The following is a 21,461-nucleotide window of genomic DNA, read 5'->3' on the forward strand; positions in this document are numbered from 1 at the left end:
GCTGATCTGACAGTTGTCCAGAAGACAATCATTGACACACTTCACAAGGAGGGTAAGTCACAAACATTCATTGCCAAAGAAGCTGGCTGTTCACAGAGTGCTGTATCCAAGCATGTTAACAGAAAGTTGAGTGGAAGGAAAAAGTGTGGAAGAAAAAGATGCACAACCAACCGAGAGAACCACAGCCTTATGATTGTCAAGCAAAATCGATTCAAGAATTTGGGTGAACTTCACAAGGAATGGACTGAGGCTGGGGTCAAGGCATCAAGAGCCACCACACACAGACGTGTCAAGGAATTTGGCTACAGTTGTCGTATTCCTCTTGTTAAGCCACTCCTGAACCACAGACAACGTCAGAGGCGTCTTACCTGGGCTAAGGAGAAGAAGAACTGGACTGTTGCCCAGTGGTCCAAAGTCCTCTTTTCAGATGAGAGCAAGTTTTGTATTTCATTTGGAAACCAAGGTCCTAGAGTCTGGAGGAAGGGTGGAGAAGCTCATAGCCCAAGTTGCTTGAAGTCCAGTGTTAAGTTTCCACAGTCTATGATGATTTGGGGTGCAATGTCATCTGCTGGTGTTGGTCCATTGTGTTTTTTGAAAACCAAAGTCGCTGCACCTGTTTACCAAGAAATTTTGGAGCACTTCATGCTTCCTTTTGCTGACCAGCTTTTTAAAGATGCTGATTTCATTTTCCAGCAGGATTTGGCACCTGCCCACACTGCCAAAAGCACCAAAAGTTGGTTAAATGACCATGGTGTTGGTGTGCTTGACTGGCCAGCAAACTCACCAGACCTGAACCCCATAGAGAATCTATGGGGTATTGTCAAGAGGATAATGAGAAACAAGAGACCAAAAAATGCAGATGAGCTGAAGGCCACTGTCAAAGAAACCTGGGCTTCCATACCACCTCAGCAGTGCCACAAACTGATCACCTCCATGCCACGCCAAATTGAGGCAGTAATTAAAGCAAAAAGGAGCCCCTACCAAGTATTGAGTACATATACAGTAAATTAACATACTTTCCAGAAGGCCAACAATTCACTAAAAATGTTTTTTTTTTTTTATTGGTCTTATGATTTATTCTAATTTTTTGAGATAGTGAATTGGTGGGTTTTTGTTAAATGTGAGCCAAAATCATCACAATTAAAAGAACCAAAGACTTAAACTACTTCAGTCTGTGTGCACTGAATTTATTTAATACGAGTTTCACAATTTGAGTTGAATTACTGAAATAAATGAACTTTTCCACGACATTGTAATGTATTGAGATGCACCTGTACATATACATAATTTATCATCCAGTGATGGCTAGAGTAAATAATCTGTCCTTTGATAATGATTTGGGTTGAATTTAATGGAAAACTATCTGAGTTGCGCTCCGTGGTGCTGCAAAATTTTGAGCAGCCTCCGGAGTCGTAGCTGACAGACGCCGAGGCCGAGCACGGTGGCAGTGTGCGTACCTTCATAAAAAATAACTGTTTCTAATTTTAGAATGCGCTGTCAGATGCGTCTGGTGTGTGACCCTCTTTAAGTTACCTTGTTGCTCAAACTTTACTAAAGTTGTGTTGTGAAATATGTATGAAGAGATAAAGAATATTGTGCAACGAGTAGCCCTATTTACATCTGAAAAAGAAATATTATTAGGTAGCAAATCAATGCACGAAAAGGCATCAATCCTAAGCCAATAAATCAATGTCTCTTTGATTGGAGTTTGACCTTAAAACCTTGAGTGCACAAAACACTGCACAACATTAAAATGATTTAAAAATGTAATTAAAATGAATTAAAATAAAGCAGATAGAATGCAAGAATGTGTTTTATGTGTGAACGGCCCCTACATCTACAGTGTTCTCAGGGCCAGCCCTAGCATTTTGAGGGACCTATGAAGATTTTTAATATGAGGCCCCCCACCTACTGTTACACCTAACAAAACACAACCCACATCAATAACCAAACAAGCTTAAACTGTGCAAACAAACATAAATTTATTTTTAAAGGAATACAGCTTAAAAATGCAAAACTATCAATAGTTGTTTATTGGTACAGGAATAACATATTCAGTAGTAAAAAAAATAAAAATAAAAAAAATCATGAATATTATTTTCTAAACTGAGCAAACACAAAAATCACTTGTATAAATTAATAATTAACTTTAATGAAATTCCTAGACTGCACAAACGAATAAGAAATAATATAATTATCAGACAGAACTAAATACATTGCTGACAGCGGGTGGAAACGCACTTGATTTATCGCGTGAGAGAGAGATCAATCTATTCCCTGTGCGCGCATCATGATCCTCGCCCTCCGCCAGCCCATGAAATGCAGAGCCACTGAAGAAACCCACCAGCCACGCGCCACCTAAACCAAACCTTTCTCTGTGCTGCCCAATGTTAAGTGAGCCCCCGATCACCACGAGGACATCGTGTTTACTTCCAGTTATATCACACTTCCCATAGACATTTTACTTACACATTTTGTTGTTTGTTGTTTTTATTTAAAATAAACTCTCCGATGGCGAACAGACGTTGTCTGTATTCACTTACATGGGATAAACATGGGGAGAAGAATGAAATTGGCAAAAGATGGATCTGAACCCCGGTCGCCCATACTGATAACCACCTGTCGTAGGCTACTAATGTCGCCTCACAACTTCTTAGACAAACAGGATCAGTCAAATTTACATACTTATATCTTTATGTCTTTTCCTTGATGATTATATAATATTGTTTCATAGTTTTGACAGGTTCAACTCTACTATCCAACTATTGGCATGCATATAGCCGGGCTATGTGCCCAGTGCTATATACACTTGGTGAAAATAATTATTTGGTCACATGGTAGGGGGCCCACTGGTGGTCGCGGGGGCCCTATGCAGCCACTTATGTCACTTATTAGGCAGGGCCTAATTATTTATTTGCAATTAATTAATCAGCAAATCATATGATCAATTTAATTTATTTTTTATCCATTGAAAACCCTAGTTCTTTTATATAGGCATTTTGCAGTGGGAGTTCATCTATTTTTTAAGTGTACATTGAATTGATCACACTTGGTACCCTGATCATGCATTGATTACCTGGTGTTTCTGTCTGCGCTTCCTCTCCTGTTCGATCTTCTGTTGCTTCTCTAATTTCTCTGTCATGCGAGCTTCTCTCAGTGTCTGTCTCTTGCTACGTTTGTAAGCCTTGGAGTTTAGTGCCGTCTCCACAGCTGTGTCCCTGCGCATGCAGGCTACAACATCCAGCCTTAGCTGAGAGAGAGAAAAATCAATCAAGTTATTCAAGTTATCTGTAACAAAATGCATTAAGCTAATGATCTTCATCAAATGATAATTATATTCTGAAGAATTTCACACATATTTTGTTTTAATCACTGCTAATTATAGCAGAACAAGGGGTCTGGCTTGTGGGTTACTGTGAACTACGAATGCAACAAGGGCGCCCTCTAATGGTGGCTTTCAATACATTGTGTAAATTGAACATTCCTAGCAAAACTCTATCCCATTCAACATACTGTATTGATGAAATTGTGAATAGGACATATCTCAATGGATCCTGCAGATCAAAAATTTTGCAGGAGCAATTTTCATTTGGCTTATTGTAAATTCTCATATTTAATTTATTTTATACCACTGGCATTCGTCAGAGATTTTCATAAGAGTTGTCTCCCGTTTTACGAGCATAATACATTTCTGGAAATAAGCTTGTGAAAAGGCCATTCTGATAACCTGGAGTATCAGTTATGTGTGCTGAGTACTCGTTGGGCAAGGGGCTCTTTTAAGTAATTTGTACCTGCCGCTGGAAGTTGAGTAATCTTAAGTCCTTTAGTTTGACCGCTGCATCACATCTCGCTATTTTTTCTTAAAAAACTTAAAAAGAACTTCAAACATGTATCAAGATACCTGCATTGTGGTCTATTCATTGCACTGTCTAGATTTTTTTTTTTTTTTTTTTTTTTCAGAATAATAGAGATGTACCATGAACATTCAGTGCAATAATGAAACTAACAACTGTCAATCAACCACAGATCATAAGGTTTTGCTGGACAGAGGCCCCTGAAGGTGAATTGACATGCACTTTCCAGGCATAAAATAATTTCTAGTACTTCTCAACCTTCAAGAACAACAATCTTTAATTTGTGTGAACCCTTTTAGTGACCTTCCTCCTGAGATATGGCAGTTCATGCAAGAGTTAATTTTCATCTATAAAGATGGGGAAGTCGTTTAACCTCTGTTGAACCATGGCATTTCGTTTAAAAGTTGTAATTCTTTTAAAAGTTTCTATTATAGAGCACTTTGCTGACATATATATTTGCTGAATATAAGAATATGAGTCCAAATTTGCACTTTTTGGAGCAAGATCTTTGAAATAGTTTACTCAACAGACAGCAGAATTTTACAATAAACCCTTCTGTTGTCATGTGTAACGATTATAAAACAAGTTTAGTTAGCAGGAAAATTCAGTGTTTCCCCTATATATGCATTCAGCAGCACACTGCCACTGCTAAATTATGAGCGCTGCTGCTGAAATTTCACATGGTTCATAAGCAGGGAAAGAACAATGCCATGGTTCTCCCTCCACTGAAACATTTTCGGCAGCCGCCAAAGCGAAATTTCAGGCTGCCTTAATGATAATCTCAATTTTGCCTGGTATTTTCAGGGGTGCGATAAAAGCCTGGTTTTCACATGAGCCATTACAGAACAAGTCGCGCCAATGATCTGTTCTGCTCTGTAACTCTGAAGCGCACATATTGAGCGCTCCGACTTCCCTTGATATTGTGCCGCAGACCACAAAACTGATGCGACCCATTTGAATTCTAGAGAGAATCTAGTTTAAAGCACTATGGAGGAAGCTAAACACCTCAAACAGTAGACAGCCTGGACTTGCCAAACAGCACTGAGGAGGAAAACAGCAACACTGTGCTATGTGCTAAAATTAAGGTTTTTCAAATTAGGCTAAACATCATCATCCTTACTAAAATGTATCACAATTTTACAGTAGTTACAGTAACTGTGATATTTTGACAAAAATGTTACAGCTTCATATAAAATAAACTAGCAACAATCTATTAGACCTCATTTTTATTCAAACTGCAACAGTTGTAAAGTTTCTAAATGTGTTTAGGATATAATTTTTTTCAGAACAAATACTTAATGTATTATCATTATTATTATTATAATTATTATTTTAGAAAGGCTAGCTACAATGACCTAACCATGGTAATGAGAAGCCATCTTTGTACCAGTGCTTCTATGGCTTTGCACTGTAAATAAAAGGCAAGTTCATTAAGGGCTTTAAAGTCTGGACCTCCAAGAGTTATGGACAAATATTTCCTCCTGTTAATATATGTTCTGTTTAAATTACATTTGATATTAGGAAATAAACAGAATAATTATAGGCTCATATACAGTAAATAAATAGGCTAATCCACTTTTAAAAGGGGTGAGAGAAAAACTTCCTGTATCTTTTGTTGTTGACATCTACAACAAAAATAATGGCACTTGATGCATATACTAATCCAAACCATGAAAAACCACGTGTTCAGTACTCGTTGGGCAAGGGGCTCTTTTAAGTAATTTGTACCTGCCGCTGGAAGTTGAGTAATCTTAAGGCCTTTAGTTCCACGGTAGCTTTTGTCCGTAGATCAGGTGGCAATGACCCTGGAAGATTTTCCAGCTCCTGAATTCTGTGAGCAATCCTGGCCTGGAGCCTTTTAACAGATAGACAAACATGGTTTATCACTGAGGAAACAACAAGGACATGACTATTTAATCCTTTTTTGGAGGAGGTTCACACTGAACCCATTTTACGTCATCTGTGTTGTTTTTCAATTGTTTTTATTTTTTGGTAAACATGTACTAGACGGATGTCTTTGACCGTTACATCACATCTCGCTGTTTTTTCTTAAAAAAAAACTTAAAAAGAACTTCAAACATGTATCAAGATACCTGCATTGTCTAGCTATTTGTAGACCAAAAAAAGTTTTATTTTTCCCCCCAGAATGATAGAGATGTACCATGGACATTCAGTGCACTAATGAAACCAAAAACTGTCAATCAACCACAGATCATAAGGTATTGTTGGACAGAGGCCCCTGAAGGTGAACTGACATGCACTTTCCAGGCATTAATAATTTCTAGTACTTCTCAACCTCTCAAGAAGTATAAATTAACAGAAAGATCTGAACCTTTCACTCTTTAAAAAATGTATAGCCCCGACAGCAAAGGAAAGAGTGTCTTCAAGGTACATCAGCACCAAACAATCAACACATGTTCGTTGCTTAGTGCAAGACCATGTAATCAAACAACTTTTGAAAAACTTCACAAACCCCAGAAACATTAAAGTTCCTCACCCTCCTCTAAAATTAATTACAGCACACAAAAACAATGAAAGTGCTGATGACAGAGCAATGGGTTGGTTTACACACATATACATATATTTTCACACATGCAGAATGTTTGCTCAAGTTTAAACCCAAATTTGATTGTACTCCCTTCCCTTGCCCTCATTGGTCTGATTTCACACATTGTAATGTTTATTCAAACTGTGATAAGTTTATAAAATGCAATTGTCATTAATTTAGTGTCATGGGAACCTATTTATCACTGTTGCCAGGCAACAAAGCTCGAAATCCAAATGGTAAAAATGGAGAGCAATGTTTGTTCGCTTTGATTTTATTTAATTAAGTGTTACTACCAAACTACTGGCAAAATATTTCAATTATTCATAATAAAAAGCAGAACAATCCCTTTAAGGCAATGCAGATTACTTGTCACATACCGGTGCTCCCTCTCTTGTAAGAGTTCCACAGGGTCCAGACCCTGAGGTTTCTGAATAGGGGTGATGCGGTTCTGTTTCTGCTGGAGCTGTATGATGAGTGAGGGCTGGCCTGGTACTGACTGCGACTGAGGTTGAGGTTGGGGGGTGAGGAAGGTGCTGGGGACAGGTTGGGTGGCAGCGGGGACCAGTGGGGGAGCTGGAGATGGTCTGCCGCTGGGAGTTGGAATTGGCAGCTTCTGTGAGGCACTGGGAGTCTCTGCCCCTTGACCTGAAAAGAAAGGATATGTACTTCATGAAAGTCTTCAGGGATTTATCAAAATGTCACGTCTACCTATGGTATGTTCATGAATGCAAACAAGCAGTATGCTTGCAGCAATCAATACAGTATTGTTAGTACAGTAACAGTACATATCAATATAATGCACCATTATGAAACAGCATAAGTAATGTTGCCTATATCAGTAGCCCATTGTCGTTAGAATGTTTGATCATATTCAAAGAGTTCTTCAAAGCTGTTGCTGACAGGTTTTGAGAGAGTTCAAAGAAGTGTGAATTGACGTCCACCCCTGAAAAAAAAAAAAAAAAAACTTTACAAGGACTCGTATGAGCTGTTTCAAGCTAAGTTCAACACCTTTAAACAAACTTCAGAAAGAGCAGTCAATTCTCAAGCTAAATGAGGGCATTCAGAGAAGAGATGGATACAAGAGGCTCAGTTCAAAAGAAAGAGAACAGTGGTGTCCCTGGCTCTTTTGTTCTGGTATAGCACAATCAATCTGTTACCAAACCTACAGTGGCTACGTTTACATGCAATCAAATGATCCGTTTATAATCCGACTGATAGTTCAATCGGATAGAAAAGCCTTCATGTAAACACAAAAATTTTCAGATTGAGCTGGATCCAAATGAAATTTTCAGTCTGATTGAAGACGGTTGTGTAGACCTAAAATATTCTTATTAAAAGAAAAATATTAGCCATGTAAACATTTGAATCCGACTACTTTCTCAATGTTACTCTAAAATACCTTGCGCTCATGCGCAGAGATGTGGTGCGTATGTATGTTTATACATGATACTCTTCGCGGGAAACTAATTTATGCAAAGCAATGACAAAACGCATTATTAAGTGTATGCGGGCTCGCACTAAATATTCTGTAGGGCACATATGTTCTTTTATGACATCACATAAAGCAAAAAAGAACGTTGTGTCATTCTTTATTGGGACTTTAAGCAGCAGGTGCAGCTTTACAGTGTTCTGTGTTGTATTGCTGTGTTCACTCACTTCCTGATGTCAAAACCATATTTAAAGCATTTCTTCCATCCGCTCTTCCAAAGACAACTCCTCCAGTGGTTCCATCCACTATCCCAGAGCCTCTTTCTCCTGTGGCTCTGCCCGCTCCGCCTCCGGATCTTCCTCCTGAAACACAAACCTGTGCTCCTCCTGCAGCTCTGCCCGCTCCGCCTCTGGATCCTCCTCCTGGAACTCAATTCCCTGCTCCTCCTGTGGCTCCACCCGCTCCACCTCCGGACCCTCCTCCTGGAACTCAATTCCCTGTTCCTCCTTCGGCTCTGCCCGCTCCATCTTTAGCTCTGTCTCCTGAACCAACTGTGGCTCTGTGGCCGCCTCCCAGGCCTCCTGACCCTGTCCCTACCCTGTGGCCGCCTCCCAGGCCTCCTGACCCTGTCCCTGACTTGTGGCCCCTCCCAGGCCTCCTGATCGTCCACTGGCTCCTCCCTGGCCTTCGGTGTCATCCTCTTAATTTTGGGCTTCAGGACCCGCCCCTTTTTTTTGGGGGGGGGGGTCCACACTCTCTCGTCTCGTCCTTCCCATCAACGTTACAACATTAGACGCTGCTTCTAATTCTTCGTTTGCCAAGTAGAGTGAGTAACATAAGAAGAAAGCTTTTCTGGCATATTTTTTAGATATCTCAACATAGCAAAAATGCTAATTACAGCTTTTGGTGCCATTCTCACTTTCTTATCCTTTCTCTGCTTCTCCAGAACGCAACGACTGACGCTCTTCACACACACAGAAGTTTTGTTCGGAATACATGTAATGCACATGTAAACGGATATTTGTATCGGATTGCAAAATTTAGGTGACATATAAACAGTACATTCGGAATCAGCAATCGGACTGAATTTATTCGGATTTACAAAAATTTGTGCATGTAAACATAATGAGGGCACACGCAAACATTCCAAGTCTATTTATATCAAGCAAAAATGAATTAAAAACACTGGTTGGCCTTATTGGATTATCTCCCACATGAACAACTAATCCCAAATTAATTATAATGAATACTGCACAATTATTGAGGTTTACTACAAGTCAAATCAGCAACACCTGAACAGCAAAATCCTACAATTCAATCAACTGAACATTGACCTTTAAGTACAGACAATCAAAGCGCATTGGAATTCAATCAGATTGACACACCAATGAAGCTCAATGGAAAAGAAATAAGTGACCTTCCTGCCGAGATATGGCAGTTCATGCAAGAGTTAATTTTCATCTATAAAGATGGGGAAGTCGTTTAACCTCTGTTGACCCATGACATTTCATTTAAAAGTTGTAATTCTTTTAAAAGTTTCTATTAAAGAGCACTTTGCTGACATATATATTTGCTGAATATAAGATTGAGTCCAAATTTGCTATTTTTTGGTCAGTGTCAAGCATGCATTTTTGGAGTAAGATCTTTGAAAGAGTTTATTCAACAGACAGCAGAATTTTACAATAAACCCTTCCGTTGTCATGTGCAAAGAATGTAAAACAAGTTTAGTTAGCAGGAAAATTCAGTGTTTCCCCTATATATGCATTCAGCAGCACACTGCCACTGCTAAATTATGAGCGCTGCTGCTGAAATTTCACATGGTTCATAAGCAGGGAAAGAACAATGCCATGGTTATCCCTCCACTGAAAAATTTTCGGCAGCCGCCCAAGCGAAATTTCAGGCTGCCTTAATGATAATCTCAGTTTTGGCGCGGTATTTTCATGGTGCGATTAAAGCCTACTGATAACTCTGGAGCGCACGTATCGAGCGTTCCGACTTCCCTTGATATTGTGCCGCAGACCACAAAACTGATGCGACCCATTTGAATTCTAGAGAGAATTTTCTAGTTTAAAGCACTATGGAGGAAGCTAAACACCTCAAACAGTAGACAGCCCCAACATGCCAAACAGCACTGAGGAGGAAAACAGCAACACTGTGCTATGCGCTAAAATAAAGGTTTTTCAAATTAGGCTAAACATCATCATCCTTACTAAAATGTATCACAATTTTACAGTAGTTACAGTAACTGTGATATTTTGACAAAAATGTTACAGCTTCATATAAAATAAATTAGCTACAATCTATTAGACCTCATTTTTATTACGATATTGTAATCGTTAGTGTTCTTATTATTCTGTTCCCTGTCTGTCACTCACTCGACGTTGTGTTGATGTAGTGACACTAGGGGTCACTCTTGGGAGCCCCAAACACCTCTGATCTTTTTTTTTAAAAGGCCAGTGAGAATTGGCAAGTGGAATTTGCATGCCACTCCCCCGGACATACGGGTATAAAAGGAGCTGGTATGCAACCACTCATTCAGATTTTCTCTTCGGAGCCGAGCGGTTCTATTAATTGAACTGAATTCATCCGCCGAGTTCATTCACCTCTCTCTGCTGGATTTTACGGCACATTTCAGCGGCTTCTCCCCCTCTGCATCTGTGGTTTGCAGAGAACGCCCCTGGGTGCTTCGGCAGAACATATTAAAAGAGTATATTCTAATAGAGTATATTTTCTTTCTAAAAGAGTGGCACACACGGAACGTCTTTTTAAAGATGCCTTTCCGTATGTGTGTTATTCCAGGTTGCGGTCGCTGCCCACGCGGAGACATCGTTCGTGAATGGATCATGTCCTCATTGCGAGAACATAACCATGGCAACGTTGCGGTCGCGGCTTGCATTCGTGACTCAACGATTGGTTCCTGGGCTCAGGGCACCGCCCACGAAGCCACACCCCGCTCCACGAAGTTCATGAGGAGCTGACAAGATCGTGGGAGGCACCTTTTACTGCCCGGTCCCGATCTTTCAGCTCCCCCGCTCTCGCTACTCTCTTGGGCATGCGATGTCCACCCTGGTGGTCCAGGAGTGCCACCTTTGGTTCAACTTGGTTGAGATGGGAGAGGCAGACAAGGCATGGTTCCTTGATGCCCCCATTTCCCAGGTGGGCCTGTTTGGCGACACCATTGAGGACTTTGCCCAGCAGTTTTCGGCGGTGAAAAAGCAGACAGAGGCCTTACAACATATCCTGCCCCAGTGCAGCTTAAGACCCCGCTCCCCGTCTGCTTGTCGCCAAGGGCGTCATCATGCAGCAGCAATAACACCGGCTCCGCCGCAGCCCGCTCCTGTGGCCTGGCTCCGGCGTGGAGCCCTATGCAGGAAACAGACGCCGCCCATCTCGCAGCCGGCCAAGAACCCGAGAAAGGCTTCGAAGCACCCCCGAGACAGGCGACCCAGGGGCGAGGAGATCCACTTCTCTAGAGTTGGCGAACAGACCACTCCATCCCCCGTTGGAGGGCCGGGAGGAGAATCTTTTGTCGCTGCACGCCCCAGAGGCTGCTGTACCCAGAAGTTTGACAAAAGAGTGGTTTTCTCATTTCCTGGGTCACATATCCGGTGCGCAAGTCCGTCGTCACGACCACCATCCACCATCCTGGTTTTGCAGGTATGGTGCTCCAGCGGCGGACCCCCCGCCCCTGTGCGCCCAGCTGTGGCACAAACAAGCCCACACAGGGTTGGTTCCGGTGGACTACAGGGACGATGTTCCTCCCCCCCCCCCCCCGGCCAATCTTATGGTGAGCGACAGGAGCCAGGTAAGTGCTTCGATGTCCCTGGACTCAGCACGGCCACGGGGCTCGAATCCCCTCAACGTGGCACCTCGAGATCCGCCCCGCCGTAAGGCCCCACCCGCCGGTACGTCCGACGTGATCATTCCATTGGTCCCCCTCGCCCGGAGTCTGGGCGCGTGGCTCGCGCTTTCCAACCCGTCGCGATGGCTGTCCTGGACTGTCCGATTCAGCTACATGATTCAGTTCGCCAGGCGCCCGCCCAGGTTCAGCAGCATCCGCTTCACCTTGGTGAAGGGCGAGAATGCCACTACCTTGCGTGCGGAGATCGCTAACATTATGCGCAAGGGCGCGATAGAGCCTGTCCCTCCAGCCGAGGTGAAGAAAGGGTTCTACAGCCCTTACTTCATCGTACCAAAGAAAGGCAGTGGGTTGCGACCAATCCTGGACCTGCAAGTACTGAACCGGGCTTTGCACAGACTCGAGATGCTGATGCAAAAGCGTAAATTTTACCTCGACACACACCCTTCCTGTGGTTTGCCTTCAAAGACCAGGCATACCAGTACAAGGTCCTCCCCTTCGGCCTGTCCCCTCGCGTCTTCACGAAGGTCGCAGAGGCAGCCCTTGCCCTGCTAAGGGAAGTGGGCATCCGCATCCTCAACTATCTCGACGACTGGCTGATCCTAGCTCACTCTCGAGAGTCACTGTGCGCACACAGGGACCGTGTGCTTCGGCACCTCAGCCGACTGGGGCTTCAGGTCAACTGGGAAAAGAGCAAGCTCTCCCCGGTTCAGAGCATTTCTTTTCTCGGTTTGGAGTTGGACTCAGTCTCGATGACAGCGTGCCTCATGAACAAGCACGCACAGTCGGTGCTGAACTGTCTGAAGGCGTTCAGATGGAAAACAGCGGTTCCACTGAAACACTTTCAGAGGCTCCTAGGGCATATGGCAACCTCAGCGGCGGCCACACTGCTCGGGTTGATGCATATGAGACCGCTTCAGCACTAGCTTTGGACTCGAGTCCCGAGATTGGCATGGCGCCGCGGGACACATCGCGTGATCATCACGCCGGTCTATCGCCGCCTCTTCAGCCTTTGGATCGACCTGGCATTTCTACAGGCAGGAATTCCCCTAGGGCAGGTCTCCAGGTACATCGTGGTTACAACAGACCCCTCTAAGACGGGCTGGGGCACCGTATGCAACGGGCACACAGCTGCCGGCTCTTGGACTGGCCCACGGCTGCGTTGGCACATCAACTGCCTTGGGACAACACAGCGACGGTAGCATACATCAACCGCCAAGGTGGTCTACACTCCCATTGCATGTCACAACTCGCTCGCCGTCTCCTCCTCTGGAGTCAGCAGCGCCTCAAGTCGCTATGAGCCACTCACATCCCGGGCGACCTCAACACTGCAGCGGACGCGCTGTCACGTCAGGTTACCCTCAGGGGAGAGTGGAGACTCCACCCTCAGGTGGTCCAGCTGATTTGGAGTCGATTCGGTCGAGCATAGGTAGACCGGTTTGCTTCCAGAATCCTCCCACTGCCTGCTTTGGTACGCCCTGACCGAGGCACCTCTCAGTATAGACGTGTTGGCACACAGCTGGCCCCCTGGACTACGCAAGTATGCATTTCCCCCAGTGAGCCTACTTGCACAGATCCTGTGCAAGGTCAGGGAGGACAGGGAGCAGGCCATCCTAGTAGCACCGTACTGGCCCACCCAGACATGGTTCTCGGATCTCACGCTCATTGTGACAGACCCCCCCCCGGCGAATTCCCCTGAGGAAGGACCTTCTTTCTCAGGGATGGGGCACCATCTGGCACCCATGACCAAACCTCTGGAATCTCCACGTCTGGCCCTTGGACAATATGCGGAGGACTTAAGTGGCCTACCGCCCACGGTGGTAGACACGGTCACTCAGGCTAGGGCTCCCTCTACGAGGCGCCTGTATGCCTTGAAGTGGCGTCTGTTCACTAAGTGGTGTTCTTCCCGACGCGAAGACCTCCAGAGATACCCCTCCACCTTGAAGGTGTATGTAGCCGCTATTTCGGCTCATCATGATGCGGTAGATGGTAAGTACTTGGGGAAGCACGACTTGATCATCAGGTTTCTGAGAGGCGCTAGGAGGTTGAACCCCTCTAGACCGCGCCTCGTCCCCCCGTGGGACCTCTCTGTAGTCCTTCAGGGTCTATGGGGAGCTCCCTTTGAGCCCTTGGAGTCAGCTGAGCTTAAGGCGCTCTCTTTGAAGACTGCCCTCCTGACTGCGCTCACTTCCATCAAGAGGCTAGGGAACCTGCAGGCGTTCTGTCAGCGAATTGTGCCTGGATTTCGGTCTGGGTTACTCTCACGTGATACTGAGACCCCGACCGAGCTATGTGCCCAAGGTTCCTACGACCCCTTTTAGGGATCAGGTGGTGAACCTGCAAGCGCTGCCCCAGGAGGAGGCAGACCCAGCCTTGGCGTTGCTGTGTCCAGTGCGAGCTTTACGCATCTATTTGGATCACATGCAAAGCTTTAGAAGCTCCGAGCAGCTCTTTGTTTGCTTTGGTGGACAGCGAAAAGGAAGAGCTGTCTGCAAACAGAGGATCACCCACTGGGTCATTGACGCCATCACGATGGCATATCAGGCTCAGAACATGCCACCCCCTGAGGGGTTACGAGCCCACTCTACCAGGAGTGTGGCGGCCTCCTGGGCCCTGGCCAGTGGGCCTCTTTGGCAGACATCTGCAGAGCAGCGGGCTGGGCAGCACCCAGCACCTTTGCGAGGTTCTACAATCTCCAGGTTGAGCCGGTCTCATCCTGAGTAGTGGCAGGCACGAGCAGGTAAGTTCCGGGACAACTGGCCTGGTGTACCGCTTGCGCATAGCGCCTTTCCCCTCCTTTGAGGGGAAGACGTGCGCTCTTGACTCCTAGTAGTGTTCACAGACTGTGATCCCTGGATGACTTTCCTCCTTAGCTCTGTGGCAATCGAGTTTGCGGAGAAACTCGCTGCCGGCTCATTAAGTGCGCTAATGAGGCCCTGTACTGAGGTAGGTGCTCCGCATGCAATGTTTCCCCGAAGGCAACCCCATGTGATATTTTCCGCAAAATCGTTTCTCTGTCGGTAAACTGCGTCTTCCTTTGGCAGGGGCCCCTCTGCCCTCGGTCACCATGCTTTGTAGAACTCCCCCATTGGATAGGACCCACCATGGGACCTCTCCACATGACATACTTCCGACAAGGCTCGGTAAAGACCATGTGACGTATTTCCACTCAAAATACACCCACCCCCTTTTTTGGGCGGGGTGTGGTCTCCGCGGTGTCTTCCCCTTGGGAGTGACACCCCCTCAACATAGACACTTAGGGCTCCCAGTCAGTTAACAAATTCCACTCTTTTTGGGAGAAAAGATAAGGAAAAGAGGCCTCGGCTGGGCTAGCCTGTCCACCTCTTCGTTGGGCAGTCGACTTGTTCCTGAAGGACTGTTCGATGCTCAAAAAGAGCGTTGGGGAAGGTTACGTGACAACCTGGTGCGCTGGCCACGAGTCACACAGCAGTCTGCCCGTCACATACCGCCACTTCACGTTATACCGTTCAGTTAGTTGTGGCATTTTGTATAGGGACCCCTAGTGTCACTACATCGACACAATGTCGAGTGAGTGACAGATAGGGAACATCATGGTTACTTTCGTAACCTCCGTTCCTTGATGGAGGGAACGAGACATTGTGTCCCTCTTGCCACAATGCTGCACTACCTGCTGAAATGGCCGGGACCCTATCTCGGCTCCTCAGCACAAAACCTGAATGAGTGGTTGCATACCAGCTCCATTTATACCCGTATGTCCGGGGGAGCGGCATGCAAATTCCACTCGCCAATTCTCACTGGCCCTTTAAAAAAAAGATCAGAGGTGTTTGGGGCTCCCAAGAGTGACCACTAGTGTCACTACATCGACACAACGTCTCGTTCCCTCCATCAGGGAACGGAGGTTACGAAAGTAACCATGACGTTTTTTTTCCTGCCATGGGAGTCAATGGCAGCCCATAGAACTGTTTGCAGGAAAGTTATGAAATTTTGCACACAGCTAGAGGACTGAACTGATACCACAGCAAATTTGGAGTCTGTAACTCAAACCCTTTAGCGCCACCAACAGGTCAAATTTTCACACATTTATGCTAATAACTTCGCTACTCCTCCTACAATTTTTGTCCGATTTCCACCAAAAAATTTTAAAGCGATCATGAGATAGAGCTACACAAAAGTTAGCACTTTTTCTTCTATGTTTGAAATTGTTCCTGAGAAATGGTTTCACAAAGTTGATGGCTAGCACGCCAAAATGGACTTCATGCTGTATCTCCGCAACACTTTGATGGATTGTGACAATACTTGGTATGTGTCATCGCCATCATGCCTTTAGGTCACCTGCAGCGTTTTGCCACACTGCGCCCTACTGGTCAAGAGATAGAAAAAACTGCTATTTTGGTTTATAACTCTTGAACGCTTTGGCCACAAATTATAAAACTGGTCTCTTTATATTCAGTGAAACATTCCGAGTCAAATGATACCCAATTTTCCCATGTAGGCCATTTTGGGTGTCAGCCATTTTAAATTTTGTTGCAAAACACTGTATTTTATGAACGCATTGGCGTATTGTTACGAAACTTTGTAAGTGTTATCAGGACCATGCCCTGAAGGTGCCTGAAAAGTTTGGATCCGGCGCCACCTAGTGGTGGAAAAAATCTTTTTTTTTTTTTTTTTTTACTTTGTGAGATTATAACTTTTAGTGGCGTTGGTCTGTTTTCACAGGACTGGTCTCGTTAAGTTCAGGAGGACTTGCCAAGCGCAACAATACCATATTTGCTATGGTTTGCCTTATGGCCTGTTACCACTTCGAAAATAGTTCCAAAAATAGTTTAGTGAACTGCTTCAAAGCTGTTCGTTCGATTGGAACGAAACCACCAAAATAAGAAGCATCATTAGTAAATTTCTTAAGTTAAAAGAGAACATGGCAAAATTTTGTTCGTAAATGACAAAAACAGGCTGATGAATTTTAAAAGTGGTCTCTGCTTTTACGTAAATTGATTAAACTCTTAAGTAAAATGAGATATATCCACCAAACTTGACACACTTATATAAGGGCTCAACCTGAGAACACACAGAAAAAGTTGTAGGGTTTGGCCATTTGGTGCGCTATATCAGGGAACAATATGAAAGTGGCTATAAATATAGAAACACTGGTCCGATTAATTTCAAAATTTGCATGCAGTGTCTTTGCATTCAGTGTCTTTGTGGGAGTTGCCATCATTGATCATGAGGACAGTTGCATATATTGTGAAACATGGCAGCCATTGGCCAATCATCAACAAATTTGACATTGAGCACACCAAAATGGACTTGAGGTTGTATGTTTGCATTTTTGTGAGACTGGTCTTGTTAGATTGTGTGGGTCATGCAGAGAACAATGATACCATGGTTGGCCATGATTTGATTTTATGTAAACGTTTTGTTGTTGCTATTACTCCTATAACATTTGTCCAATCAACATGAACATTAACTTTTTTTTTTTTTTTTTTTTTAAATTGGATTAAACTAAATATTACATAGATGTCTATAAATGTATTGCACATAACTCATTTCCAATTTTTTCCAAAAAATCCTACAAAGTGCTTGAGAATACACAAAACAATGTATAGTGTGCAATGTTGCACTTAACACCCTCTGCACAAACTTAAGTATTTATCAATGTAATAACAGCCAAAAGAGCAAGCACTTTTGTTCTGCCGATGACAGAGATTTTCATGTGCAACTAGTACACACAAATAGAACAGTAGTGTATCTTGAGAAACATGGCCATAGAGGTTTGTTTTTTTATCTTTAACTCCTACAGCATTCATCAGAATTCTAACTTATGTGTCACGATGCTTCTTTCGCTGCTCATGCTGCCGATAATTGGCTTGACCACGGTATTGCTGCTTAAAGCTATATTTATTATTACTATTATTATTATTTTAGAAAGACTAGCTACAATGACCTAACCATGGTAATGAGGAGCCATCTATGTACCAGTGCTTCTATGGCTTTGCACTGTAAATATAAGGGCAAGTTCATTAAGGGCTTTAAAGTCTGGACCTCCAAGAGTTATGGACAAAATATGGACAAAGTTTTCCTCCTGTTAATATATGTTCTGTTTAAATTACATTTGATATTAGGAAATAAACAGAATAATTATAGGCTCATATACAGTAAATAAATAGGCTAATCCACTTTTAAAAGGGGGAGAGAAAAACTTCCTGTATCTTTTGTTGTTGACATCAACAACAAAAATAATGGCACTTGATGCACACATACTAATCAAAACCATGAACAAGACTATAAAAGATCAAAGAAAATTGCACCCAGGCTACAGTAAATACAGTTAATGTTTTTTACTGTGTTGGGACACGAATGTAAAATCTGGGTCCCATAGCAAAACCAGTTGAGATCCACTAATGTAGTGATTCAGCAGTGTTGATAGTTGTTATATTTGTATGTTCTGTAAATAAGTTTACACTATCTACCTGTATTCATGTTTATTAAAAATTGTGCAAGTCATTTTCTGCATTGAGGCATTTCATTATTTGACAGATTTACTACAGATATCTGGGCTTCCAGAGCCCTTCAAGCTTCAAAAGCTCCCAGTAAATAAACACACACATGACAAGCCGAACGTGAATAACCCATCAATGATTCTAAGGTCGTTTCAAGCAATTCCTTCAACGATGTGCATAAATACGGGTCTGGCGTTACGGGCTCATGGACCCACGCACAACAGCACCGCTGCAGGAAAGAAATCCTAGGAGAAACACTGAAATTGTATTCCTTAAAATTATTTGATGATACCACAGCCTAATGTATAGAAGCCACTGTTTGAGAATAAATACATCCCACCCTCAGGCCACGGTTTTGGCACAGAACTATGTGTGTGAGTCTGCATGGCTAGAGTGGGACGGGGTCCAGTTGCAGGCCCTCCATGAGGCATTGGCATACCTAGCAAAAAAGCATATGTTAAAAATAACAGTTAGAGCTATAGTACATATATATATATATATATATATATATATATTCAGCTGACCAATACTGTATATCTACATTTATTCATTTGTTTAATATAATCAGTTTTCACACTAAAACAATAAGAATGGCCCAAACATCCAGTGTGAGAAAGTTTCAGACCAGTTGACAGAACTGTCGCTTGCCTAATCAGGCCATTGCTGCATTGTTACTGTACAGAATATTGTTAAATGTCTCTAAGGTAACATTATCTAGCTGGCTAACACAAATTTTGCAAGGACAGAAATAACAATAATGAGATGTAATAGTGTTGGAAGTATAATTTATGGGTTGATTACAATTTGCATAAACCAATCAGTAATGTTTTGCACAGTAAGTGTGTTTATGAATTTATAGCTGTCATTTAGGTACATTACAGCTGTATTAGTTCTAGCTATTGTTCCAGAGTAAAAACAAAACAAATCATTAGTTGTCATTTTCTTTTTCAATGAAAACTTAATATTTAATGAGAATGTTTTATTTTGCTAAAAAATAAACTCATTATTTCTGTATAAAAAGTTGTGTATAAATAGTATAATTTTTTTGTGTTGGGGTCCATACAAATGTCATCAAGGCACAAAAAATATCAGAACCACTGGCCCAACCAGCATAGCATTAAAAATCCATATTGTTGAGCCTGACTTTCAGGGTAACAAAACTAGTTTGCTACAGCCATAAGACTAATTCCTGACTCATTCACTTCCCTGTAAGCAATTCTACAAATAATTCCGGCATTCACCTGGAGGTCTGTTGTAGAGGCCGCTGTTGTTGGGCTGCTGCTGCATGGTGGGGAGGCTCCTCTTGCCCTGCACAGCTAATTGAAGATTCTCAGGAAGGGGCTGACCACGCCCTAGGATCTTATAAGCCAGAATCTGAGCCCTGAGTTGCTGCAGCTGGACTGGGCTGAAGGCAGACTGACCCCTGGCCTGCTGTCCCATCCCCTGAGGATCCATGGGTATCATGGGGCCCGACTGACCCTGAGGCATTTGCGGTGGTGTTGGCCCTCCTCCTGACATGGGGCTAGGCACGTGCTCAGGAACCTGACCCATTGGCGAGGGATGAGGAGACATGTATCCTAACAGACATAAACAAAACACTAAATTAATTGTGAAAAGAAAAGTTTTATTCTGTAGTTGGGTGTTTCTTCAACAATGGGTACTTATTTCACAGGGATTGATTTTTATTCAAACCAGCATTTCAAGGTTTTTTTTCTTCTTTTTGTTATATGAAGGTCACAATAAAACAATGCCTTCATCATTTATGGTTGCCACCTTTCAAATACCCTATTGTATAGATATTATTGTTTTATCATTGTCCCTGACCCAGATTTTCAATCTTTCAATCCATCATAAAAATATTAATTATTTCATTTTTAAAAACAGAGTGAAAAAATAATAAGCCATTTCAATATTTATTGTGTGATAATTGTTCATATGCATTTTTTACACATATTACGACTGTCGCTCAATTGTGGTTTTATTTTTTTCATGACCAATATTTTTTTCATGACCAACAACTGCACCACTTCTATCAAAAGTTGTATACTTGGTTACCAATTTTTTATCAAAAGTGTCAGTGAAGAGTCTGCTTGAGATGAAATACGAGATGTGATGTATGAAGAAAATAAATGTGCCAAAAGTGCCCATAGTTATGAAGAAACATCCTGTTTTGAAGCTGGCTGTTCTGCAAAGTGTCTTTTAAATAGTGAACTTTTATTTGCGTTGCCATGATACAAAGGTAATCTCACATTTTCCACTTGGTTGAGACATCCAGGATAAGCACACAAATGCAACACTGTGAGTGAAGAAACAGATAAATACAGATCTAAACCAAAACCAACCAAGTTTCTGTACAGCATTCCTCCTTCTCACTTGTAAACAGCGCTGCTCTTCCGGCTGTGACTCACATGCGTCAGTTCTCACGTGTTTCAAATGCTAATGCTATTACGTCACATGTGCATACCACTGTAGAATGGAAGCATGATTTAGAGTTAAAAAAAAGTACTTAAATATTGATCTTTTTCGCACCAAAAACGATCATGTCTCTTTAGAAGACATTAATTTAACCTCTGGAGTCGTATTGATAACGTTTATGCTGACTGTCTGTGATTTTTGGAGCTTTAAAAATCGGATCACCATCCACTTGCATTTTAAGCACCTACTGAGCTAAGATATTTTTCAATTTTTCTTTAGATGTGTTATGGTGAAGAAAGAAAGTCATTCACACCTGGGATATCATGAGGGTGAGTAAAAAATTAGAGAATTTTCATTTTTGGTTGAAGTATCTCTTTAATTATTAATATTTTGTAAGATGTTCCAGGTCAAATAGAACTGTAAAGGCCATAGATGTGATGTCCTTAGTAATGAAGAGAGTATGAAAGATCATGGATAAAAGGATAATTACTAGTAGAACATAAAGGCACCCCCATGATAAGTGCACAATAAATAAACTCTGTCAGATAATTACCTTTAATTACCTCTTAGTTTACTGTTCTGAACAAGTTCAACCTACCATCCTTCAAAGTGCGTAAGGAAAAGAGCACCTTTTAGTGAGCTGAACTATAATTAAGGTTAAAATGTGTTTTTTGTTTTGTTTTGTTTGTTATTACATTGTAGTGTATATGTAATTGTACCTTGATTGTGTTGATCCATGGGGCTCTGTGGAGGACCCATGCCACTGTGCAGGGATCTCATCCCCACCCCTTTCATCTGCCCATAGTGCATATCTTCACCCATCCCCTTCTCGTGCATTCCTTCCATAGGCTGAACAGAGGCAGATTAGTCAATTTAT

General features: G+C 42.8%; 1 protein-coding gene across 5 annotated transcripts in view; it reads right to left on the bottom strand.

Moving 5' to 3' along the window:
- Window positions 1–21,461, bottom strand: part of LOC127434769 (probable global transcription activator SNF2L2) — an 89,972-nt gene that overhangs the window by 65,191 nt on the left and 3,320 nt on the right. For 3 of the 5 annotated variants that reach the window (XR_007896086.1, XM_051687735.1, XM_051687742.1), the window contains exons 3-8: window positions 21,304–21,433; window positions 19,411–19,746; window positions 18,510–18,608; window positions 6,780–7,047; window positions 5,583–5,709; window positions 3,077–3,250 (exon numbers count right to left, since the gene is read on the bottom strand). Coding sequence is in view for 4 of the 5 variants with exons in the window: in XM_051687735.1 (XP_051543695.1) it covers window positions 3,077–3,250; window positions 5,583–5,709; window positions 6,780–7,047; window positions 18,510–18,608; window positions 19,411–19,746; window positions 21,304–21,433 (1,134 nt within the window). In the remaining variant the exon portion in view is untranslated. Of the gene's footprint in view, window positions 1–3,076; window positions 3,251–3,791; window positions 3,814–5,582; window positions 5,710–6,779; window positions 7,048–7,204; window positions 7,346–8,058; window positions 10,273–18,509; window positions 18,609–19,410; window positions 19,747–21,303; window positions 21,434–21,461 lie in introns of those variants that run through there. The other 2 variants (XM_051687753.1, XM_051687761.1) reach the window with 2 other exon arrangements.

This window comes from Myxocyprinus asiaticus, chromosome 4, assembly GCF_019703515.2.
Source record: "Myxocyprinus asiaticus isolate MX2 ecotype Aquarium Trade chromosome 4, UBuf_Myxa_2, whole genome shotgun sequence".
NCBI classification, from domain to species: domain Eukaryota; kingdom Metazoa; phylum Chordata; class Actinopteri; order Cypriniformes; family Catostomidae; genus Myxocyprinus; species Myxocyprinus asiaticus.